The 21,764-nt window shown below is 37.8% G+C and overlaps 2 protein-coding genes across 4 annotated transcripts in view; one reads left to right on the top strand and one right to left on the bottom strand.

Moving 5' to 3' along the window:
• The window catches only part of cfap54 (cilia and flagella associated protein 54), a 212,851-nt gene that overhangs the window by 170,446 nt on the left and 20,641 nt on the right, over positions 1-21,764 (bottom strand). For 2 of the 3 annotated variants that reach the window (XR_007934367.1, XM_051924375.1), the window contains exons 13-20: positions 21,448-21,539; positions 19,563-19,700; positions 16,364-16,514; positions 15,097-15,167; positions 7,340-7,468; positions 6,528-6,660; positions 4,644-4,730; positions 1,283-1,404 (exon numbers count right to left, since the gene is read on the bottom strand). Coding sequence is in view for 2 of the 3 variants with exons in the window: in XM_051924375.1 (XP_051780335.1) it covers positions 1,283-1,404; positions 4,644-4,730; positions 6,528-6,660; positions 7,340-7,468; positions 15,097-15,167; positions 16,364-16,514; positions 19,563-19,700; positions 21,448-21,539 (923 nt within the window). In the remaining variant the exon portion in view is untranslated. The remainder of the gene's footprint in view (positions 1-1,282; positions 1,405-4,643; positions 4,731-6,527; positions 6,661-7,339; positions 7,469-15,096; positions 15,168-16,363; positions 16,515-19,562; positions 19,701-21,447; positions 21,540-21,764) is intronic. The other variant, XM_051924377.1, reaches the window with a different exon arrangement.
• The window catches only part of hdac10 (histone deacetylase 10), a 313,475-nt gene continuing 294,891 nt past the window's right edge, over positions 3,181-21,764 (top strand). Inside the window, exon 1 of the mRNA XM_051924423.1 lies at positions 3,181-3,196. The gene's annotated coding sequence lies outside the window, so the exon portion shown is untranslated. The remainder of the gene's footprint in view (positions 3,197-21,764) is intronic.

The raw sequence follows: 21,764 nt of genomic DNA, 5'->3' as shown, positions 1-21,764 counted from the left end.
TTTGCGGGTGGCTCTGGAACGCAACCCCCGCGATGGAGGAGGGATTACTGTAGACATAGTTTATTGATTATTAGGGCACAGTGGGTAGCACTGCTGCCTCCTGTCTGAAGAATCCTGGGTTCAGATTACTGTCTGTGTTAAATATGAACATTATTGGATTCTTATATTCCATCTGTCTAGCCTGGGCTTCAGCCTTTTCAGGAATCTCTGAGTTAATATTCGATATAAATCAGGATTGCACGCTGACTTTGAGAATGGCCACTCATAAGACACTTGGAGGATGTGCTCTAATGCCTAAGAAGATGGTTTTTCTTCTGGTATAATTCAGAATAAGAGATATACCTGCAAAAAATGCTATAAATTATGTGGCAGACAGTAGGGATGCCGTGTACTGGAAGGACTAAGGTAGAGAGTATGCATAGGGCACTATCTCGCCTGGATTACTATATGGCAGCCCCCCAGGGTTGCAGCAGTGCCCACAGGGCGCCATGAGACATGGAGTTCTGCAGCTCAGCCCTGTTGGGCTCCATGGGTGCTACCAAGGGGTGCTGCGGGGATTATGGAGCACTACTTTGTCGGGCTTCCATCACACATGGAAGTGCTTCAAGACCACACTAATGGGCCACTGGACCTTAGTGCAGCATAAAATAAACCCATTGCCTTCATTCCAGAGGCTAGAGTTGGGAGGAAGAGAGCTAAAGCTTGCTGGAGGAGGAGTGGAAATGGAAAGAGTGACACAGAGAGAGAGAGAAAAAGAAGACTGAGTCTTGCAGTGAACTGCTTTATGCTTAGTTTATTGTTCTTATTTGTACTGTGTGATTGTTAGTGGGAAACTCTTTGGGAAGAGTTTCACACAAATAAATATGTATGTTGTGCTGGACTTGTGCCTTGTGTCTGTCTGTGTCAGGTTTGGGGAGCTGGAGATCCCCCCGCAGGGCATAATTAGTTAATATTACTTATTTTACAGTATGTGTGGCAGATATGAGTAGACTTGTGTTGATGAGTTCCAGGAAAATCTGTTTTTGATTTATTTCTGCACAGAAAAAAAGGCTGTAACCATTAATCAAATATAAGGAACAAAGATGGAGAAACCTGTTCTTAGCACAATGTGTCTAAGAATGAAGGGTAAACCATCAGAAAAAAGCTATACAGTCAATCACATATTTTCTGGAGCATTTTTCTTTTTTTGTGAAAACAAGAAAACAAGAACAGATCTGGTTAATGGTTAAATACAGACAAAACATAAAACAATTGGCACATGTGATGGGTCAAATAAGCTCACCTCAATAAGTTCACTTTGAACAGCACTGCCTTTCAGTTGCTTTGCTGACAGAGCTGCTTTTTGCATTAAGAACAAGGCCTTGCAAATCTTGTTTTTTTTCAGTTTCTCCAGAAGGTCCGATTCTGTAAAAATAAAAAGGTTTAGTTGGATAGGTATTAAAAATAAGAGACAGAAATAGAGGAGGCACAGATCTTTCTTGTGAGACTGGAACACAACTTAAATTCTAAGAGAATCTGCTATGTCAATGCTTCCCTTCTGTATTTAAAAGTTCTAGGTACAAAGGTTCTATCTAAATTTAATGATAAACCTCATTCACTAAACCTTTGCTGCATGTATAAGCATGTTGACATGTGAGCCATGTTTCAGTTACTCTTAATATATTCTGCTTTCCAAGTGGTAACAGCCTCTAAACTTCCATTTTCTTTTATGATTAATATTTTTAACAGTGCATGTAGACTCCAGGACCCTACAACCCTGCTCAGGATTAAGTGGGTTTAGTAAATAGTACGATATGGTATGGTATTTTTACATTTCCTGCCGCTATATTATTTTGCTTTCTCTAAATGCATGTCAGCTTTTTACTTTTTGTAGTCTGAGATCTCCAGTTGAAGGCAATGTGGCATGGAAAAAGTTTCATTTTGCCTTGTAAAATCGGATGAAAATGCCTTATGTACATTATAATGTACATAATGTAATTATGTACATTAAGTCTAGGTGTTGCACTAAAAGCCCATAACCATCATGCCACAGTATACAATGTGTACTATCATGTTGTGCAAAAGCCATCAACCTCATTTTTAGCACTAACTCCAGTAAATATACATCTATGAACCCACAGCTTGGCACTACATCTGTTTTATCCATATTACTTTTCCATGTTGCATCCAAATACTATGGATATCTGTTCAGCACAGCCTTTTCCAGAAATGTTTGCATTGATTTGACCCAACTGTATGCAATTATTAGAGATTTAAATCACAGTCTTTTGGTACTATCAACTACTGTACTCTTAAGTATAGAATATTAGAACAATATAGACAAAAAAAGGCCATTCAGCCCAACAAAGCCTACCAGTCTGTTCCACTTAATCCTTCTAAAATAACATCCATGTGTCTCTAGTTCTCTGTGTAAAGAAAAACTTCCTAATCTTTGTGCGAAATTTACCCTTAACAAGTTTCCAACTGTGTCCCATGTTCTTGATGAACTCATTTTAAAATATGAGTCTTAATCCACTGTACTAATTCCTTTCATAATTATAAACACTTCAATCATATCACCTCCTAATCTTTTGCTTAAAATGAAAAGGCTCAGCTCTTTTAATCTTTCTTTGTTACTCACCCCCTGTAGCCCTGGAATCAGCCTAGATGTTCTACTCTGGACTTTTTCTAGTGCTGCTCTATCCTTTTTGTAGCCTGGAGACCAAAACTGTACCCCAACAGTGACACATAAAGTTTGAGCATATCATCCTTAGACTTGTACTCCACACATCGTCTCTATATATATAAAATCCAACCTCTGTCTGTCTGTCTGTCTGTCTGTCTGTCTGTCTGTCTGTCTGTCTGTCTGTCTGTCTGTCTGTCTGTCTGCCTGCCTGCCTGCCTGCCTGCCTGCCTGCCTGCCCTCCTGCCTGCCTGCCTTCTGCCTGCCTTTCACAAGAGAACTACTTAGCAGATTTAGATTGGGCTTTTTTCAATAATTTGCTTGAACATTCTGATTGATTTTGCGACTTCAATCATCACACTGAGTATCATAGCTCACTTGCAGGAGTGATATATTAACGCTAATCTGAGACAGAGGCTGCGGGCCAAGGGGAGGGGGAAGCGTGACATCAGGAGTGGAGAGCCGGGCGGAATCCTCCTCACTCACACGCTAGCCTCCGTTTGAATTGCCCTACCTCTGGCCACGTTTTGGAATGTTCCTTGCCACCGCTTAGCTAGCGATACTTGTTTGTTTATTGATTTTTAAAGTTTGTCCTGTTTCACTACTACACGGGCAGAGCCGCTGGGGACAGCTAGCACTATATAACTTAACATTCTGTTAGCATTCTTAATGGTTTCTGAGCACTGTCTGGCAGCTGACAGTGTCAAGTCCACTACAACTCCTAAATCCTTCTCCTAAGGTATACTGTCGACTTTCACACCTCCCTTTGTGTATTCAAAGCTAACATTTTCACTTTCTACACTCAACAATTAATATTAAGTTATATTAAATTTCATCTGCCACAAATCTGCCCAAGCCTGTCCCTCTAAAATGACTCAATGGATTTCTAATTCTCCTAGCTTGGTATCATCTGCAAACTTAACTAGCCTGTTACTTATATTCCTATCTAAATCATTTACAGTATATATACTGCTCGAAAAATTTAAGACAACACTTAATCGTTACAGTCTAACACCAAGCTAATTAAGGTTCAGGTCTATCAACCTGTCCAAGCAGGAATCATAAGCGATTGTGAATCAGTTTCACCTGCTTTTGTGTAAATGAAAGTGACAACAGGTGCAACAGCAAGACAACCCCCAAAAAGGGAATGGTTTTACAGGTGGTGACCACAGACAGTTGCTTTCTCCTTATCTTTCCTGTCTGATTTCTAGTCTGTCTCTAGTTTTGCATTTTGCTTGCAACCTTGTCAGTACTGGTAGCATGAGGTGGTACATGCAGCTGATTCAGGTTGCACAGGTAGTCCAGGTCTTGCAGGATGGCACATCCATATCTGCTGTAACAAAAAGGTTTGCTGTTTCTCCCAGCACAGTCTCAAGAGAATGGAGGAGATACCAGGAGATGGGCTATTACACAAGGATAGTTGGACAGGGCTGTAGAAGGGCATCAACTCAACTGCTCCTTTGTGTGAGGAGGAACAGGAGGAGCACTATCAGAGCACTGTTTGATTTCAGCCTTTTTAATCTAAGCAGCACTTCTCACTCTTCAATTTTCAAATCACTCATTTGCCTCCTTATTAGTCCCTTTTACCGCTGGGAGGTTACCTACTTTCTCACATGTGAATACCTCAGAAAAATATATGCTTTAATGACATTGTTACAGAAAAAACAATAAACATACAAACTAACAAAGAAATAACTGCATTAATTAATTAATTAATTAATTAATCCATTCCAGTATTTAAATCAAGACATTGCTGTCTTTGTGATACACTATACTACAAGAAAGTGAAGTACACTGTACTTCCATAGATTACTGCAGTCTAGTCACTTTAGTTGCTGGAAAACTGCAAGAGATTAGAATGTTCTTAGAATGTCATGGATTTGAAAAAACATACTTATTACAAAAATTTGATTTGTTTTTTATTTGCGGCAAGTCATTGTATACAATCGAAAAATATAGTGTAAACCAACTATTTTCCTACCTGTTAATATACTGTTAGACTTTTGGGACTCTGTCCAGGCAGAGAATTTCGGCACATGGTTGTTCTTACATTCCACCACTGGCCCTTCTACACAGGAATCAAGCAGGACACAGAGGGTTAAATTTAAAAAGTTTACAATATACCTAACAGAAAACACACTCATAAACACAGGTGTGTAGTGGTTCCAAAATAATCTGGGCAGAACGGCAAGAAAAAAGTAGTTGAGTCCACTTTTATTGTGAGAGCTTAAACGCTTACTTGTCCCAAGAACGCTGAAATATCCTTTCTCACCAGTGCAATACTACATCTTTACCTTTATTTTGTTTTCTCATAAGGACTCCCTGTACCTTTCTCTCATTCATTGTTTGCATTTAGAGTCCCACTTAGTAAGTGCTAGCAAGAGGATCACTGTTCATGACACTGAAGAAATCAATCTGCTTTCTTTATAATGTACTATGTCCCTTTAATTCACTATTTAAATGCTCTAATATTAGAGTATCTAATTTAAAATGATTTCAAAGTTTAATTCTTCTGCTCTTGTGGTGCTGCCCTTTTAAGCCTGCCAGGCTGTATTGCCAATATTAAAAACACCAACATTGGCCCACAACCACAACATATGCATAGAGTGTCGACTTTGGCACACCAATGTAACTGGAAGCTGGTGCTCACAGAAAATATAGCAGGGGCTCAGAAATCTGTCAAAAGTATGGAACAGGACTTGCTACCCATATCAGTTTCGATGTACCCCACTGTCATTACAAATCAACTGGTGGCGGACCTTTTATTCACACAACTTGTTCCATCATACAGATGCTTAATTGGATAGACATTAAGTGGGTGGAGAAGCCACTGCATTAACATTGCATTTGCTGTCATGTTCTTGGAACCACTATAGGCATGTGGCATTGTCACTGAGCCAGCCGGCTAGAAGAAAAGTAAACTGCTTCCATGAAAGGACAAACCTTACTGACACTGAGGTTTATACATACTGTGGCATTTAACCATGACTATGGTTAAGAGACCAAATGAAAATACACAGCATAAAGATGTGCAGGAGGTATCCTTGAACTCATGGGATTGTTTCTAGTTGATGCCTCTCCATCATTATGAATCAGAATAAGATTTATTAGAGCAATGTTTACAACAAAACCTCCTCCTTATTTCAGTAACAGAGTGGAACTCAATACGTATTTCAGCTTCCATACCAAAATTGCTAGAAGGTATGAAGACCTAAGCTTTCTGATATTTGTCATCAGCTTTTAGTTGATTGACTGTAGCCCCAGGGTTACCCTGCACAACTTGTATCAGCCTACATCAGCCCCATTTCATCAATCATCTGCTCCTAATTATAGGATTGCCCTTGGCTGAATCTATTTTGGTGGTGCCTCGCCCTTAATACACTCATAATAGTAGTGTATGTGATAACTAAAGAAGGGCTGTAGTTCTTGATATACACACACATTTCAGCACATCTGCCACTTTCTAGCCTGCCATGTTCAATGCAACTTAAATCCTCATTGTTCTTCATTTTTCCTGGGATCAGTGAATGCATTATCCCTCCATACCTGCCTACCTCCTTTAAATCAGAATGTCTACTGATATGTTGCTCTCACTGATTTAACATGCAGTTATGTGGTGAGTGCACGTGTACCCAAATAAGTGGCCTCTCAGTGTAAGAGCCTATTCTAGTACAATCATGACCCTTTAAGACCAGCTCCGTTCAATGGTTCTGTCTGACAAAAGAAAACAAATAAGCAGGTAAGAGTTATTATTAAGCTCTTAGCTGATTCTGTTTTTGCCTAATCGTGTCATTTACACATAGCTAGAACAATATGAAATTACAATATCTAACAGCAGACTCTCTGGCATCAAAATTACACTAACCTCCTGTCAGAAGGAGCAACTTGACAGCCACCCGGTACTGGACATAGAGCAGTTCTAGGTGCAAGTCCATGATGAGGTTTTGGAAGGATGTAGGAACACAGGTAGATTTCTCCTCTTCAGTCTGACAAAGGATCTGCTTGAACGAAACACAAAACATAAGCCAATCACTTTTTTTTCATTTCCTTGGTATGAAAAGGTTGAACACAGAATTTAGCACTTCAGTATGACCAGATCTATTCATGCCCTTTCCAAAAAGTACCCTTTCTGATCTTCATTCACCTTATTTCATTTTCATGCTGTGCTTTTTCCATAGTTGCCCAAGTTTAAAGAAAGCAAACTTCCTCCTTATCCTTGTTAATATAAATTCATGCAGTCCAACTGACATTGTCCCCATAACCTAGAGGCTTCTTTAATAAAATATATTCTGTTTCTTTCTGTCTTCCAAACTTTAATCTAATAGTTTTCCCAATCCTCTGCAACATTCCTGACCTCGACTCTCAATATTTTCTTGCTTTTGTTCATTTCCACTATTCCCTTTGTTGGAATCAATTCTCTCTCTTTGGCCTTCACCAAGTGCTCCCATCATCCATTTTTATAAGTGTTCATGCCATTTTTTCTTTTTAGTGTAACAATATTCATCACATTCTTTCATTTTCCTCCTTCTAGTTTTCATTTAGAACATACTGTTGTTCTCCACTGCACACTTTAAACTGTAGTAGGTGACCTTTTTATGTGCACATTGCCTGATTTTCATTTTGTATGTGTCTATTATCATACCTTCTTTATTCAGTTTTATTTGATACCCTACTAACCTTCATTCGAAAGGTGTCAGCAATTGCAGTGGCATTGGGCAGAGTTGCTGTCTCTCGGAATTTCTCAATGTTGTCCACAGCCCGCTCTAGAATTTCATATGCAGCTGAAAGCTTCTCTGTTAGAGGTTTCTAAACATTAAGAAACAGAATATAGAACAAGGAAATTAACATATCATAAAATTTATATTGCACAAATTGTGCCTGTAAGAAGAAATGGCTGAGTAAAAGACTTTGGGGTTCCATTAATGCACTCTGTCAAGTGATCAAGCAAACATCATAATCCATCTTCGAGAAGATAGACTAATTTTTTAAAAGTGGTAAGTGTAGAGCCATTTTAAATCAGGTTACAAGAAGGGAGAATAACACACATAAACATGGGATTAAACATGTTAAATGAAAATTTGTCCAAAATTCTAGTAGTGTTGAAAAATCAATATAATTGCATATAATACCTAAGGAGTCAGATGCTGCTGAATAAGCTCAGGATGTTGACATCACTAGCATCAGTGACCTTGGCTTACTAAAAGTAATTCTGATTAATACAATGTTACCACTGCGGTGCGCTGCGCCCTGCCCAGGGATTTGTTCCTGCCTTGTGCCCTGTGCTGGCTGGGATTGGCTCCAGCAGACCCCCGTGACCCTGTGTTAGGATATAGCGGGTTGGATGATGAAGATGACAATGTTACCAGTGGAATTCTAATTTAAAGTCCAATTTATTCATTGGCTTCTGTTTTCTCAAAGATTATGCAAACGTGTCATCTACTTTTTCCATTTTTAAAAACAAGGCATTAGTGTGGGTGAAAGAGGTTTGTGAAAGGCAGCTTCATTTCACTGCAGATATTACATTTGTTCTTGTGGAACTCTTGTCAGACTTAATGCTCATAAATGAAACACCACATTCTTGTTTTAAATGTCATACATTTTGACGGGGTTCATATTCTTTGTTTCTAATTAGGTTGTTGTATTCATAATGGTCTCTGTTAGGTACTTAATGACAAATGGATGTGTTGAAATCATTCATTTAATTCAAAGTATAGCAGGTGAACTGCCTTAAAGAAAGTTGATCTGAAAGGCAACAGATAAACACTCCACCACTCAATGGTAACAGGAAGCAATGAAGACTGACAATGCTTGGTCTCTCATTCAAGAAAACATCACCATCAGCTTAACATATGTGAACAAGACAGGATGAGCTCTAGCCATTCCAAATCTACAATAAGAACCAGGAGAAAAAAGCCAAACAAAAAGGGTTACTGAAAATAAAAGCAGTATTAGGAATGAACAATAGGAGTAAATCAATATACAAAAAAAAAAGACAAAAGAAGCAATAAACCAGCGCTGTAACCCTACGACCACTCCTTGTATCGTCTCCTTTACTTGTATAGTCTAGACTTTTTGCCTTGTGTCAGTCAAACCCTCCACCCTGATTCATCTCCTCAACTCCAAGCTTTTCTGATGGAGCTTTTAAGCCACGGCTAGGGTTATCTTAAAAAAAAATCTATTCGCAGATAATCAGAAGTTTAAAGATAAAACAAAGAAACCATCTTAAGTCTGCTGGCCTCTTAAATAACATTGGGGGCTGTAAACTCAGGGGGCCCTACCCCCCGGGCTTAATCAGCACAAAGTGTAAAAGGTACAAAGTGAAAGGAACAAGGAGACGATGTCTTTAAATGTCACTGTGTTGTGAACTGGGAGTCCTATAAACACTTCCAAAAATTTATAAAATAAGATTTATTTTTAACAAAAATGCTCTGTAGTATATGAAACTTCTTAAAGCACAAAAGGAATTGCCTAAGAAGGCAAGGCAATCCACAGCATAACAGAATCCCAACAGAGAATTCAAAGGTGAAGTCAAACACAGAGCACAGGTTCTAAAATCAAAGAAATAACAATAAGTGCAAAGCACAGCAAAAAACAAGTAAACACTACACTTCCTAGCACATTTGAAATGAACCACCAGGAACTATGGAAAGCCTCCAATTTATAGGGTGGAGGGCAATTCCTGGGGGTGATTGTCAGGTGGCCCCGTCTCTTGGGGAACAATAAATAAAAAACATGGTACATAATGCAGGCGACATAGAAACATGGACAAAGCCAAAAATAAAGAAATAACATTAAGCAAATAACGGAGGAACACTGTAGTACAATAGGAAAAAGTCTAAAGTAGTGTAGCAGCAGTGTAGTAGTGTGTAGTAGTAGTAAGTCTAAAGTTGTCTAAAGTAGTCTAGTGTGTCTTCCTGACAAATGGGATTTGTATACAAATCCCCAAAAAGGCACTTTCCTTAAAGGTCACTGTAGTAAAAAATAACCCTATCCACAACCCCCCCACTAAATGTACCCTCTGGGGTTTCTTACAGTGTACCCTTGCAAAGACAAATTAATTTAACGCATTTCTGGTTTCCATAAAATCCTTAAAATTCACTGTAGCAAAAAGGAATCCCCCTAAAAGGTACCCCAGAGTCAAATGTATGGGTTCCAAAGTGTCTCTTTCTAACAATGTGACAAATGTGTGCCCAGTTTTTTTGAGATGGGGCTAAGGGTGTGTAATTGTATAAAGAACACACACACCCACACACTCACTTTGAGCTTTATATATTTGATTAATGGAAATAATTCACATTAGTACACAAGAAGAAAGCCAATGTGAATAACCAGTTGGAGTCTGCAAACTTAGAAGACAGGATTGAGGTCTTATAGACCAACACAACAAACACAAGCACATGCTGCAGCTATAGAGTGTGAATAGTTTGGAAGGGAAAACCTACACAGACTGACAGAAATGTTGATGTTGCCTCACATATTATAAATCAAGCATTCAGGGCTTCACTTGGAGTGCAGGACAGCAGGTATTAAGTGTATTACTTAAAAATCCTTCTTAGTTTAATTTTATAAAACAGGACTGCCCACCCAGAGCTTTTAAAGAAAAAAAAAAACATGTATCATTGCCACTTATATATCATTGTGGAATTAATTTAGAAATAAAAATTCACACTCCAGTTTTGCTTCGAGAGCCTGTGACTAATCAATTAACAGTTGTTAATGTTTTTACCTTGTATAGTCATACTTTTTAGTAATTTAAAATGATGACAAGATTATTACCTTTTTAATAAAGCTCCATGCATAGCCCCAATAAAGAAATGAAGGCTTTGCATTCATCCTTTAATTGTTATAACATGGCTACAGTTGTCTGCCCAAACCTTAACCAGTTCAGAGTTGATTGGAACCTATTCCAAAATGAGTTGCTTCATATATTCATCCATCCATCCATTATCCAACTCGCTATATCCTAATTACAGGGTCACGGGGGTCTGCAGGAGCCAATCCCAGCCAACACAGGGTGCAAGGCAGGAAACAAACCCTGGGCAGGGCGCCAGCCATATATTCATTAAAAAAATCAAATTTATTTTGTTAGTGTTTGAAAATTTCCACAGTGGCCAGACATTTGTGTGGCTCAGCTCACAATAATTTGAAGCATGAGGGAAACCACTCCAGTGATAAGCATTGTAATGTGCTAATGGGAGTACATAATTGTAGAGATGTGTTGTTAGTGGGCCTGCTAAAACAGCTTACTTCATTGCTGAAAACAAATCAGCAAACACTAAATCTCTGTCATTTGTTGAGTTTTAGAAGCCTAGGTAATGTTTATAGTGAACCAACCAAAACACGACTAACAAAGTGAAAGCACAAGCAACACAAATTCGAATGGTTACAGAGGAGAATGATGTGCTCCTTCCAGTTAGGAGTAATTAATGCATTTACAGTCCATTTCGATGGCTAATTCTGGATTAGTACATAAGGATAAACAATAGCAAAGTCTAATCACTTACTGTACAGTATGTGAGGTGGCTGGAAAACAACAGAACAAAGGCAGTTTTATGGGAATTCTGAAACTATAATAATAATTTGAAATTGAAAAGTTTCATTTCACAAAGATACTGTTTATATTTGAAAATTAAAGCATCAGGCGCTTGTGACCTTTGAAATTTGAATGAATTCAACTTGTCCATCCTTAAATCTATGCATTGATGACACTTTAGAGTTCATTACTTTGAATGTTGTGTCGGTCCCAAACAGCATATAGCATAAGAGTAGAAATGAATGAAAATGAATGAAATAAGGCTAGAAATATTTAGAAATTAATGTATAAATAGTGTGATAAACACAGAATCTTCAATTTGGATAACCCTTATGAATAATACATACTGTATTTAAAAGCTGATAAGGATGTGCACTTTTATAACCATATTAATGCATTTATTCTTATACGACATTTCATCATGCAACAACACGTGCCTAAGTTCTCCATCCCCATTGTTCATCAAACGTGACAAATTTTTTGGTGTTTATTTTTTGTTGCTGATATATGAGGCATATGTTACTTGGTCTAGAGTAAAAGCTAAAACAAAGACAAGAAAAACTAATTCACAATGAAAACAGAATATTAACCCAAACCATTGTGTATAAAGCAGTATGTTCTGCTTAAATATGTCCTTTAATTCAATAAGGAGTTACATAACCATATAAGTATATATAACAAGCTTTTAAGCATAAAAGTTAAGTGTATACATAGAAGTATGCAAATGTTATTTATCCATTTTCTCAACCTTCTTTTGTGCTTCAGCCTTAAGTACTGTGCATCCATCCAATATTACAGCCTTTTTTACACAGATGGCAGAACATGCCATTACGGCTAGTTAAATATTGCTCTTCCTAAGTATTATTTATAGCTAATGCCTTCTCCATACTGTACTGTATACTGATGAAAACATAAATCTCAGAACAGTTTGAAAAGTGTATTGTTAAAATATTGTGAAATGTATCACACACGTGCACTTGGGGGACAGCTTAAGGGCTCACATAATTGCAATTCCCAGCCATATCACCAGAGGGCACTGTTGCCTGGTGCCTTTTCTCTTCTTCTCTCTGCAGACCGGAAGATTGACAGCCATACCATCTCTGACATCACTTCTGGTGTCTGCCTGCCTGGACCCGCCTCTTCTTGCCAGGAGTGCATAAGACCAGAAGCTCTTGAGCAGTCTACTTTGAGACTTATATTGATATGACATTTTCTTTTGCTGTTTAATGCATTTTGAACTTGTGTTTTTTTTGTGTTTTGTTTATTATATGGGGTTAGCTTTCGGGTGCCCCAAACATTTATGATCTCTTTGTCTCTTTCCTTACACTTGGTACTCAGTAATTCAGTGGATTCCCAAATTCGGCCTTGGGGACCCACTGTGGCTCCAGGTTTTCATTCTAACCAACTAACCATTATTTTTTGTTTAACTGGACTCCTAGCCTGATTAATGATCTGTTATTTCACAGTTTCTAGAAGGTTTCACAGTTAAGGTTAATGTTGAAATGACAAAACTAAGCTTGCTAATTTTTTATTAAAACATATTTAGACGTTATCTGGAAATAATGTAAATTATTTAATTTAATTTCTTTAACAATATTTTCATCTTAATTTTCATTCTGCTTTTCTAGGTTTTCTGATTATTTCACCCATTATTTACTAATTAATGGGTCTGATGCTGAAGTAATTGCAGCTTTTCATTATTCAGTGTTATCTACTCAGGTATCTTGTTTTCAAATATCATTATTAGGATATAAGGAAGGGAGCAACTACACAGAAAAAGGGCAAAATAGTAGAAAAACAAAAAAGAGGTTTAAGTATTTAAAGCTATGGCAAAAAACAGAAATATTTCTGGATGTCTCATAAATGTAAAAATCATTCTGCTGTGATTTTATTGATTGCAGAATAAGAGAAGAGAAAAAAGACTAGCTAATTAAATGAGATCAATTACTATCACTGACTGTGAGTTTAGTTGGACCAAAAACCTGCAGTCACAAGGGGGTCCCCAGGCCCAACTTTAGGAACCACTGCAGTAATTCAATTTTAAATGATTAATTTTTATCATTGATTTGATCAATAGTTATTTTTCAGGTACTGGGGAGAATATGTCAGTGAATGACTTTTTTATATGCACATGGTAAGATAAATCATTTTTTATATTCTTTATAAACATTGCAGTGACATCTCCACCCAAGTCAATAAAATCCCAATGGGGTGCATTCCTACTTTCTATTACATATGAAATTTAAGCCCTGGGCAGCAGTCAGACGGCTATGTGAAGTAAACTTCATAAAGGTAACCAGTTTAAAAAAATACCTACTACCATACAATATTTCTAAATATAAAAGATATTTTTTCACATTTTGAAAGACTCATCCTTTGATATATGTGATTAATTTACTTTTACTTAGTATCACTGACAGTGCCACATTGCTTTTCTCTCAGTTTTTGTTTCTGTCTCATAGATGCCCTTTCTTATTTATTTAATTCAGTATTTGCTATTTGCACTGAGAAAGAGCATTGTTTCCTTTTCAAGGACAAAAGAAGTGGATTTTTTGACAATGCAACTATTAAAGGTTCTACGTAAATTAAAAGTCAATTGTCATGTTTAGTATTAGGACAAACAGTTAGCGCTACTGCCTTACAACTCCAGAATGCTATGTGATATTTCCATGTTTTTTGCGTGTTTGTATAGATCTATTTTTAAGGTTCTCCTGTTTTCTTTATGCAATCCAAAGATGTGGCAATTATGTTAATAGGTCACTTTGAATTGTCACAATGTGCATGTGTGAGTGTTTAGTCAGAGTAGCTATTTTCACATTTCTTTTTTCCCTAAAGAAACAAGAACTATAACAGTGCATTATTTTTTATTATACTAAAAGTTAAGAGTCAGTAAGTAATATATTTACATAAATTGCGAATTAAATAAAATTAAAAGATTTCTCACAAGAAAATACACAAGCAAATTTAATTGCAGAAGATAATGTGTAGCATTTGCATAATGATTTTCCAATACAATTTATATTGTCATAATACCTCCATTGAAGGAGAAACAAATCATAAATATTAAATGGCTCAAGAATTGACAGTAAAAAGCCAGGAAACACAAAGAACAAAAAGGAACAGGGAACAAGAAAAAGAAAAGGGAGGAAAGAAAAGCAAGTATGGCACGCAAAACAAAAAGGCATAATCATAGTCAAAAAATTCAATGGAAAGAAGTACTTAAACTACTGTGAATCATTTTCCTCAACTATTACTTTAGTTTACAAGCTACTGGGTACCACCATCTTATATAGCAGAGCATGATGATACAACAAGCATAGCAACCACAAACAAGATGGCTGGCCCATGAATGCATCACAAAATGGTGTAGCCCAACCAATAAAATACTCAGAAAACAGCAGTGTGCTCTCATAACTGTTATAATGATACAAAGAATAAAGAATGGGAAAAACATACTCAAAAATATTAAAGGCAAGAAAAGACAATCCCACAGCAGAGTGTCCATGTTCATTTGACCTTGTCTTCAACTAGACTGATGGCAGAGTGCTGCACTGTGCGAGTTCAAAACTACCCATAAGCCACTGCAAACAAGTTGTATTGTGTCAGTTTCTATCTGTTGTGGTTACCATGAAATTTTCAAATTGCCTTTACTTTTTGATCTACCCTTGTGCTATAATCCAATACTTAGTACAGTATAAATATGTTAATGACATATTAATAAAAGCAATATTTATGTATTTGTGTCAGAGCCGGCTAGATAAATAAATATTTTTTACTTGATTTTGTGCCCTTTTATTTCTTAAATGATATTTTTTTGAACACCATGCTGTGTTAATGAATGAATACTGAACAAGTAGTGAATGAATGCTAAAGAAGAGTATGATATCCATTAGTCCCATACCTTTAGTATGTAGGAAGTCTCAGAGCTGGTGGTATTCTCCTCTTCTGGGGTGTCATTCTGCAGAACATCTTCTGAAGATAATGGGAGAATAGAAAGTTAATTATTTCCTTGTTATTCCTGTGTAGAAATATAATTATTTCCTTGTTATTCCTGTCAAATTCCAACAGTAGATAAACTAAAATCTGTTCTTCATTGGATGTTAGTTTTCCTATCCAAGTATTAGACGCTCAGTGATTACTTGCTCCTCTTCACCTTACATTCACCACACCAGATACTGCTAATCCAAAGCTGTCCATGCCAGCCACTGACTTCAGTGTTTTTGATTCTGCGAGTGACATGGAGCTACCTTACTGTCCTTGAGGTCATTCTCTAATCTCCATGCTGAGACTTCATAATCTAGTTAGCTGGACAATAAGTGAAGCACGACAGTGGTCCGCATTTGGCCATAATTAAGTGAATCATTACAGTTAAATTGTTACACAAGTCATGAAAACCAGATGGACTGCAGCAATGGACACTGACTGTATGACTTTTTATTTTCAGCTAGCCCCTTCAAATGGTCTGTTGCTAAAAAGACAGAAAGAGAGCAACTGCTAAAATACAATTAACAACCAACCAGAAGATGTACATGCCTTTTAACAAAGAAATTAAACACACAAGTATCTCAAGAGACTCTGATTTGTGGAGGGTTAAGTCCTTATTGTGGTTGAACACAAATGGCAAGGAGTTGTTTATTTGAGCACTATTATACAACTGAAGTGAAAAATGCAAGACAGTGAATCAAGTTGAGATGTGAAACCTATGAATCATAAACCAGAATATCAGACTCTGGATTACTAAACCAGTCAGATCCATAATCTTGGACAAAAGGCTAATGGTGATCACTGGAATTTACAAGCTTGTCTTTATGTTGAGAACGGTCGTGCATTGAGAGGCGGTCCTTAGAAACCATTATTTGACTGCAGTGATTCTAAAATGGAGGTGTGACACACTAAAAACTAAATTAAAAAAATCTTTCTCAGGCAAGAAAATGAAATTAAAACACACATACGAAAATAAACTTTTTAAATGATCTAAAGCAAAAAATATGTCAAACAAGCCAAAAAACGGTATCCAATTGCTAACCTGAATATGACCAAACAAATTGCTTCTATAAAGCTCCTTGCACACATATGAAATGTTATTCTAGTGGATTGTGCACTCTTCATAGTCTTTGTGGTAGTATCTAAGTGTGATTGAGTACTAGATATAATAAAGACATAAGAACCTCTTCCTACTGTAGGATTCTCCCCACCGTCAGCACTGTTCTCCAGTTCCATCACCAGTCGCAAGGCAGATTCTGCCACAATGATGGGATCTATTTCCTTGATGGCACCACGGCTTATCACTTCATTGATCAACCACAGAATCTGCACCCACTGGAATGAAATGACATCAGGTCAAGCAGAAGGATAAGGAAGATGTCTAGCTTATTTGTTTGTGTTATTTAGCTAGTTAGTGTCATTGCAAACATTTTACTTATATACATGTACAGTGCATCCGGAAAGTATTCACAGTGCATCATGTTTTCCACATTTTGTTATGTTACAGCCTTATTCCAAAATGGATTAAATTCTTTTTTTTCCTCAGAATTCTACACACAACACCCCATAATGACAACATGAAAAAAGTTTAGCTGAGGTTTTTGCAAATTTATTAAAAATAAAAAAACTGAGAAATTACATGTACATAAGTATTCATAGCCTTTGCTCAATACTTTGTTGAAGCACCTTTGGCAGCAATTACAGCCTCAAGTCTTTTTGAATATGATGCCACAAGCTTGGCACACCTATCCTTGGCCAGTTTCGCCCATTCCTCTTTGCAGCACCTCTCAAGCTCCATCAGGTTGGATGGGAAGCGTCGGTGCACAGCCATTTTAAGATCTCTCCAGAGATGTTCAATCGGATTCAAGTCTGGGCTCTGGCTGGGCCACCTCAAGGACATTCACAGAGTTGTCCTGAAGCCACACCTTTGATATCTTGGCTGTGTGCTTAGGGTCGTTGTCCTGCTGAAAGATGAACCGTTGCCCCAGTCTGAGGTCAAGAGCGCTCTGGAGCAGGTTTTCATCCAGGATGTCTCTGTACATTGCTGCAGTCATCTTTCCCTTTATCCTGACTAGTATCCCAGTCCCTGCCACTGAAAAACATCCCCACAGCATGATGCTGCCACCACCATGCTTCACTGTAGGGATGGTATTGGCCTGGTGATGAGCGGTGCCTGGTTTCCTCCAAATGTGACGCCTGGCATTCACACCAAAGAGTTCAATCTTTTCTTTCTCATGGTCTGAGAGTCCTTCAGGTGCCTTTTGGCAAACTCCTGCCATGTGCCTTTTACTAAGGAGTGGCTTCCGTCTGGCCACTCTACCATACAGGCCTGATTGGTGGATTGTTGCAGAGATGGTTGTCCTTCTGGAAGGTTCTCCTCTCTCCACAGAGGACCTCTGGAGATCTGACAGAGTGACCATCGGGTTCTTGGTCACCTCCCTGACTAAGACCCTTCTCCCCCGATCGCTCAGTTTAGATGGCCGGCCAGCTCTAGGAAGAGTCCTGGTGGTTTCGAACTTCTTCCACTTATGGATGATGGAGGCCACTGTGCTCATTGGGACCTTCAAAGCAGCAGAAATTTTTCTCTAACCTTCCCCAGATTTGTGCCTCGAGACAATCCTGTCTCGGAGGGTCTACAGACAATTCCTTTGACTTCATGCTTGGTTTGTGCTCTGACATGAACTGTCAACTGTGGGACCTTATATAGACAGGTGTGTGCCTTTCCAAATCAGGTCCAATCAACTGAATTTACCACAGGTGGACTCCAATTAAGCTGCAGAAACATCTCAAGGATGCTCAGGGGAAACAGAATGCACCTGAGCTCAATTTTGAGCTTCATGGCAAAGGCTGTGAATACTTATGTACATGAGCTTTCTCAATTTTTTTATTTTTAATAAATTTGCAAAAATCTCAAGTAAACTTTTTTCACGTTATCATTATGGGGTGTTGTGTGTAGAATTCTGAGGAAAAAAATGAATTTAATCCATTTTGGAATAAGGCTGTAACATAACAAAATGTGGAAAAAGTGATGCGCTGTGAATACTTTCCGGATGCACTGTATATATATTGTGAGTGCCATGGTGGATGGACCGGTATCCCAACCAAGATCGAAGCTGGCTCCTTGCCAGAAAGGGAGGCTGCAATGGAAGGACAGGGATGAACTGTCATCCTGACAAGGATGGGTGCGGGTGTCTTTCCCAGAAGGGAGATCTGTGCAGAAGGACAGATGGTGTCTGTTTCCCTGGAGCATGTTTTCACCCCATACATAAAGTGGTAGCATACCACTGGTGGAACACCCATATGGATACCAGCAAGGCAGGTTGAGGATTGCATTCTCATGGGTCAAACCTATTGGCTTCCACACGACCTGGAAGTGCTTCCAGAGTGCAATGATGTGGCACTAAACGTTCTCCCGGGTCCGGCATGAAAGAATATATATATATTTTATATATGTTGTGGACAGCCGGGGTTCTTGCCTGGCTGGGATGCCTCCACACTGGAAGGAGCAGGGAAAGAGATGTGGCCAGAATATTACCTCCCCTGGGATGATAGATGGCAAGTTTTCCCTCTGGTTTGCAGCAGTGCCTCGGATTCTCATAGGGCTTCATGGGAGTTGGAGTTTGGTGCAGCCCTGTTGGGATCTGTGGGCGCTGCCAGGGGGGCGCTACAACTACTGCTGAGCCCTGGAGAGCAGCTTTTCCGCCACACCTGGAAGTGCTGCCAGAATTATGTCATCCGACACCTGGAGCATTTCCGGCTGCCTTATACAAGGGGTCAGCAGAGACCATTCAGGAGCCAGAGTTGGGAGGAGGAAGACGAAGCTTGCTGAGGAGGAGTGGAGGAGAAAGAGAAAAGAACTGAGAGATAAAGAAAGAAAAAGAGAAAAGAAACAGAAAGGAAAGCATGTGTTTGGGCTGTTGGGGTCACTGTATATAAATAAATCAAGTGTGCTTTTTGTACATGTGCCTCTAGCATCTGTGTCGGGTTAGCGTGTTATAGTGCCACCTATCGGTCACTATATATAATAATAATTAATTCTTTACATTTATATAGCACATTTCTCACTACTCAAAGCGCTCTATATATAAATATATGTGTGTGTGTGAGTGTGTGTGTGTGTGTGTGTGTGTGTGTACTTACGTATCTTGCTTTTATACAATGTTCAATACACTTGATCAGTCAATTAAAAAGACAGTGACAGTTAAGCAGAGGGAACAAATAGCATAAAAAGAAAGGGGTTTGGAAAATATGTAAAAAAACAATAGCATATAAAATGGGATTGAAACAAGGTGAGAAGATAGGGCAGAACTGAAGATGATGGAAAGAATGCATAAAAACAGAAAAAATGTAAAGTTGAGAGGGGATGAAAGACGCTCTCTTTACCTTGCAGTAGTGTTCCATTTTCACAAGGTGCCAGTTTGAATCAGCTGCCCCTGACTGCATACGCTGAAACACAGTTTTGCATTTCTGCCACAGCAGCATTACAATATCCACAACAATATCTTGATCTGGCTTCACTCCCTAAAAGTAGAGACAAAATAGTAAATTAGTAAGGCAGTGTAAGGAGCTTGACTAATATACTATATTTAGCATTAGACACAATCGGAGTTGTGTGTTAATACACATTAGAAGTAGTCCAAGAAGGATGACACCAATACATAAGTTCCAAACCTGATATCAAATGTTCTTTCCTTAAACTAGAAGGATGATATTTTTTGGCAATAAAACAGTTCCTGGTAAAATTATATTCTCACCCCAATAGCTATATTTTTCGATGAGAACTTTATAAAGTAATTTCAATTGCCTAATCACAAACTTACAAAGTTAAGGTAAAACAAAGTCAATATGTATCTAAGAAATGCCATAAATATGGAAGAATGAGGAGCTTGATTAAAATAAAAAAAGAACTATAACACATCACACTAAACAAATGTGTTATCTAAAGCATGCTACACTGTTCACTTGAGAATAATGAACTCAAGATACGTAACACATAGTGTCAAAAAAAAAAAATCTGAAAATACAAAGTATCCCATTGGCCTGCCCAATCTTTATAGTGATAGGAAGATACAAAAATGCAAATAGCATGTGGCACCAAGACGGTCTTAACAGGTTCTAACAGTAACCTGATAAAAATAAGCTAAAATGAAAAGTTTTATTGTCGAACATGTAAAGACTTACTATGTTTACCTGACCCTACATGGTCATTTTTGATGTCTGCTCAAACTGGCTAGACTCTAACAGCTGAGACTGAGAACATGTTTGTGCTTTCTTTTCTATCAATTATGTTATTGTTATTATTTTACATTCATCTTTTTATTTTCTATTGTTCATTCATATTGCCAATTGTGTTCATTCTTTCTTATGGTCACAACTATATTGTTTACAGTAACAGTGTCCATTGCAATGCACCTGACTGAACAATGACACTGCTTATGATATCAGCACCTGGGTAACTATTTAATTTTACTTGTGTTCAGGTTTTTGGATATAAAATAAAACATTAACAAACCTCACATTGCACAAATTAGTTAAGGTTTGGAATTTTCATTAGTTTAGGAAACGTTTGCTCTCATCTTTTTGACTTTGATTTTTTGCTTTATGCTTTAGTGGCTTTCATGAGTGAAACTTGCCTGGCATTATTAGCTTTCTTTCCTGTGCACCCCTATAAACTTCTTCTGTCCTGATCCAAATTAGTTTTGTCATTTTGAACATGCTAGTTTTTACTTTAACAAGAATACTAAAACTACCATTATACAAATGTAATTCAATTCAGTTTAACTCAGACTCAGTGCTCAGTAACAAGTTCAAAGGTACAAACGTTACTAATAAATATAAATATTAACGATTGTTTAAACAGACAGGGCAACAGTGCAGTTCCAAACTGATTAAGATAAATGGAACCTAACAGTATGTGTTGATTAACATTATTGTTAAACTATGGTCAACTGATGACAAAGGTGTGGAAAACCAAAACTCATGATGAGATTATATATCTATTATATCATTGAGATTATACATAGTCATCTGAAGTGTAGCAATCTATAAAAGTTACAGTCAGCATGACAACAGAACAGGCCTTCCATGCAAAATTCAAAATGTGAAAATAAAGTAAAAACTCATGTCCATAAATTTTAAGAAGTGACAATGAGTTAGTTTTTGTAGTAATATAACAAGCCAAGAGTAAAAGATACATAAGGTGCAAGTGACCATAGAAAAATGAGATGGGGGAGATGAATTACTGCAATTAAATTAAAATGACACAAACCGGCACTGGTGTACATATTACAGAGTATAGAGTCTCTGCCAAGTGGAAAAGATCATCTGATCTGTAGTTTTGGCCTCCAGTCCTGTCTTTGTCTGTTGAAAAGAAATTAAAAATATAGAAAACACATTAAGCATGTATGATCGCCTGCTTCAGCCTATGAAACATAATTTTACTATGAATTGTTACAATGGTGGGCTTCTTTGTTTCCTCTGTTCTTGGGACACTGACACCCTACTGTGCATTCCAGACAACAATATGCCTGGGCACAGATGCTGTTTGTTTTACCACTTTTGATATTTAGAGATTAATGACACTGA

This window comes from Erpetoichthys calabaricus, chromosome 1, assembly GCF_900747795.2.
Source record: "Erpetoichthys calabaricus chromosome 1, fErpCal1.3, whole genome shotgun sequence".
NCBI lineage: Eukaryota > Metazoa > Chordata > Cladistia > Polypteriformes > Polypteridae > Erpetoichthys > Erpetoichthys calabaricus.
The sequence above is the reverse complement of the archived record's forward strand: the minus strand, read 5'-3'. Positions and strand labels throughout refer to the sequence as shown.